The sequence below is a fragment of the Monopterus albus genome, unplaced genomic scaffold, assembly GCF_001952655.1.
Source record: "Monopterus albus unplaced genomic scaffold, M_albus_1.0 scaffold193.1, whole genome shotgun sequence".
NCBI classification, from domain to species: domain Eukaryota; kingdom Metazoa; phylum Chordata; class Actinopteri; order Synbranchiformes; family Synbranchidae; genus Monopterus; species Monopterus albus.
The window spans coordinates 266,578-270,937 of NW_018128073.1; the positions used below are offsets into that span (position 1 = coordinate 266,578).

General features: G+C 43.9%; 1 protein-coding gene across 6 annotated transcripts in view; it reads left to right on the forward strand.

Annotated features, from left to right (window-relative positions):
* dnaaf11 (dynein axonemal assembly factor 11) overlaps positions 1 to 3,624 on the forward strand; it is a 40,733-nt gene extending 37,109 nt beyond the window's left edge. For 3 of the 6 annotated variants that reach the window (XM_020617711.1, XM_020617713.1, XM_020617712.1), the window contains one exon: positions 2,115 to 3,624. In XM_020617711.1, coding sequence (XP_020473367.1) covers positions 2,115 to 2,310 — 196 coding nt within the window. In that variant the 3' untranslated portion in view covers positions 2,311 to 3,624. The remainder of the gene's footprint in view (positions 1 to 2,114) is intronic. The other 3 variants (XM_020617708.1, XM_020617709.1, XM_020617710.1) reach the window with 1 other exon arrangement.
* The last annotated feature ends 736 nt before the right edge of the window (positions 3,625 to 4,360 follow it).

Consider the following 4,360-nt stretch of genomic DNA (forward strand, 5'->3'; position numbering starts at 1 on the left):
CCTCCAGACTGAAAAACTCTTTCCTTCCCTCTGCCATCAGACTCCTAAACAGCTGAGGAGTTTACTACCAAGAATATGTCATGTACTGTCGACCTGTACTGTTTACATTGCACATTGACTGTTGACTGCTGCACATGCTGCTCCCATGCAGCATACATTCTCTTATTATATTCTTATATATTTTTATTATATTGCTGCTTTTGCTGCTTAAAGTGCCTTAGATTTTGTGTTACTTATTTATCTACTATATATTTCATTGGTATTTTGTGGCATTCATGTGGACGGCAAAGTAAGAATTTCATTGTACAGGGAAACACGTTTCCTAACTGTGCATATGACAAATAAACACTTTGACCTTGATCTGCAAATGTGTGGTCTTATGAGGAATTCTGTTCAGGAGATGGAATAATAATCCACACAGAAAGGCCCCGGGTCAGCCGGGGCTCGAACCCAGAACCTTCTTGCTGTGAGGGCGACAGTACTAACCACTGAAATTACGTGCTGATTTCTAGGATTGGTTTTCTGCTCATCTTGCTGTTTTGTTGAAACTGAGTCTCCTCCAGGTTTGAGAGCAGCTGGAGTTTCATCAGAAATCGGAGGCTGGGGAATCTGTGAAGCTGTTACAGAACCGAGGCAGCCATCTGTGGCGTCAACTCACACACCGATGGTGGCGCTGCTCTGGCCATCAGGAGCAACTTGCATTTCAATGTCTTGCCCAAGGACACTTCAACACGTGGACTGGGGAGAATGGGAATTGAACCACCGACCTTCTCGTTGAAAGTTTGTTGAGCCTTGACCCTAAAGCCAGACAGCAGACAACCTGACTCAGAGTTTACTTTGGTTACTCTGATTTTGCTATAAAAGTGCACATCACAGACATTCCCTTGACAGTGGGTGGGAGCTGCTGATAAACGGGAAGTGGTTCAGTATCATGACATCGGATTCTCGTCTCCCTTGGGCCATGCAGAACATGACATCAAGCCTTTCTGAGTCCATTTGCCTTGTTTATTCTGGTTCTTATCTTAATGTGAGCAGATGGGATTAGGATCAGACCTGTGACATCACATCCACTCCAAACTTAATCATCTGTGGACCTGAGCCTGCGGACGCTAAACAGGCGCAGCTGATGTTGTTACAGCTCGGTTACATCCCCATCACTGACTTGGGGCCGATAACCTCACAGTTATCCATGAGACCAGCTCTTACATTAGTGTTCTCTACTCTGTCATTGTGCACTGCTGCTAGAGCTGGAGCTGCCACTTGGTCATTTCAGGAAGTAAGAGTCCTACTCATGCCATTACAGATGGCGTTATTTGACATCCTCAGCTCAGATCAGCTGAAACACTGCTATTATTTTCCATTGTCTGTAGTCAAGCAGGTAACTTTCCTGCTACAGTGAATGAAGAGCGGGCTGAAAGTACCTTTGTGTTTAGCGTACAGCTAATGTCCCCTGGCAGCTTTATTCCTCTCTCAATAAACAAGTGGCAGTGTGGCTCCGGCTCCTGTGCCCTGCTGGTGTGCAGCAGATTTAATTATGGTTGCCGTGCTTCTGGGGAAATCTGCATGTTTCATTAACGCTATCCCACCTATGGTGCAAATGGATACCGCGCAGCAAACACTAAAGGAGGCCGTGAGATCATTACTGTGGAAAGGTCAAAAGTCGACATGTGTTTGGGTATGGCAATAAATCGTTAATCAGTTACATTCACCTTATTTACTCATTTTTAGTTAGTTTTCTTGTTTTAGGTGATCAATTAAAAGTAAGAGTATTTTATTTTGATACTTTTCTACTACATCTCAGAAGCAAATGTACTTGTACATAGTCTAAAATAAAAGGAGTCAATTTTTGTGAAAGTGATTTCAGACAAGAGTAATCAGTTTGGTTTCATTTGGTAAAATGCACCATTGTCCTTGTGGAGATGAATTTAATGGAGCTCAGGATCCATCACAGCTGCAAAGAAATGTCTGCATCAAGACGTTTCATTACAGGTCTTTGGATCCTAAAGAGTTTTAACTCCAAACACGATCTGAGCGTCAGACTTTCCACAGAGCTGCTGTGGTTCTTTATAGACAGATAAAGAACTATTCAGACTGCATCTCTGATATTTTCACAGAAACAAGAATGCTCCCGAGAGGCTGGAAGTGGACCCCAGCAAGCACACAGCCATCGACCTCACCAAGATCGTGCCACACCAGAGTGCCAAAGCCGGTCCCCTGGAAGTGTCCAGGATGGCTCCACCTACACCTGCTGGTCACAGTGGCTCCTCTGCAGGGTTTGTGGACGACCCTGATGTCCCCCCGCTCATGTGAAACTTCAAGAAATAACATGGAGGTGACTGTGTTGGATGCTATAGCATTTATGATGGGGGCGAACAGCCTGATTGGGACCCTTTGTCCCAGCTGTAATCAGATAAGCCTGGGTGACACGGTGCTGATGGTGGGAACACTGAAACCATGTCAGAGGTGTTTCTTGAGAAAACCGCCCCTTTCAAAGTGTTAGTCTGCATGCCATTGTGAAATGAAATAATCTGATGGTTAACTCTGTTTCCTGTCACAGTTTACCCACAAGACACTGACATCTCCTAGCATTTAGTTTCTGCTGATTTCCCACCTGATTATGGAAACTACATGCAGAGAAACAGCCCAAAGGTCGTTAAACCCTCATAGGCACATTCCTACTTATGTTATGGATTATTTTACCTAAGATTTTACATATATTGATTTGTTATTGTGGAAAACTGTGTAATATCAACCAACATTTTAAATTCCAGGCAGTTAATAAGCTTTTTAAATGAAATAAAAAGTGGGCAGCATTCCTACTAATTATCATCCAAAGTGTCTACATATTAACTTTGATCAGATTTTCTGGACACTTTTCAGTATCAGTGCAACAAGACACACTTCAGTCTGTACTAAAACTACATTTAAGTCCCAGTCCCAAGAGGCAGTTTTCATTTTATGCCTACTCTTTTTGGATAACCAGCAGCAGAGCTGTGATGTGATGATATGTAACAGAGGTCCTTGTCTGGACATGAGCTGGAGATGTTGTGGTGCATCATTGGTGCTTCAGCCTTAACTGTCATCACTTTTGTCAAACATTTAACACAAAATAAAACAGGTGAAGGTGTGAACAACGACATGGAGACGACAGAGGTTTAGCTACTTCTGCCCTACAAACTGCGGCTACGAGGGCAACACTGCACAGGCATTAAAAAGAAAAATCAATGAGCAGAGCTCGTTCTGCTCTGCCTGTGGCCCCTGTGTGAGCTTTGCTCGTCATGTTTTCTTTCTTCTTGCACTGCTCTCCCAGAGTGCTCAGAAACAGATTCTGTGCCAGACTCTTCTCTGAGGCTCTCTGAGGACTCGGGTCCAAATGTTTTGAAGCTTGTTCATCTCTCCGTGAAACTCTGCTGAAGTCTCATTTTGCTCTTTACTTTCCTCTGAGCTGACACCCTCAAAGCTCGGAGGTCACAGCTCCATCCTCTGCTCCTCCCTCCATCCTGCTCTGAGTACTTTAGAGAGCAGTTTGGCTTTGGACCATTCCTCCTCCTGACAGCTCCACTGCTCTCTTATCATCCTGCGCTCTATATTTGGACTGCGTGGCTCCTAGCATCCCGAGAATTGGATGTTTTTAGCTGTCAGTTGCATAAGAAATGACTTGTCCAGAAGTGTTTTACAATGTGTCTTTTGTCTGGGAATCCAGATTTATTTATTCAGATATGACCAAATAAATCTGGATGTTAAAGCTATAATTTTAAATGCAAATGCACAGAAGTATTGTGCTATGGCGTACAGGACATGCTGTGGTGGTGCAGCAGTGCTGATGTTGTACACTGGGTCAGTGAATAGATGTACTTCTGTTTTTAGCACAGAGCAGTATGTACGGCAGGAGCCCGACGTGGGCGGCGTGATGCATCACCAGCACACGCCTGGAGTCACAGACAACAAAGATAAGGAGAAGGGTGACTGGACAGTTACTGGACATTACTTGGTGCTGTGTCATTTGTTAGCTGTATCGTCAGGAATGAGCACTGGTATCAGACAGGTTTTTAAATTTTGATTGCAGATATTCATTCCTTGTGCTGGCGAGCTTCATTAACATGACAGCTCATGAAGGTCTTGAGGGAAAATCTTTAAACATGGCAAAAACATCCACTTGGACTCGAGGATTAACTGATTAGATTATGGTGGTCAAAGGTCACCGTATTCTCACATCTTCCCTGTGAATGTGGCTGGTTGGTGGAGTCACACCACCATGGTTTAAAATGTATGTCTTTCTACACTATCTGCACATAGTAACTACATCAGCGTTACAGCAAATAAACCCTGGTTCAGTCACCTGTGAACCTGCAGTGCCCAC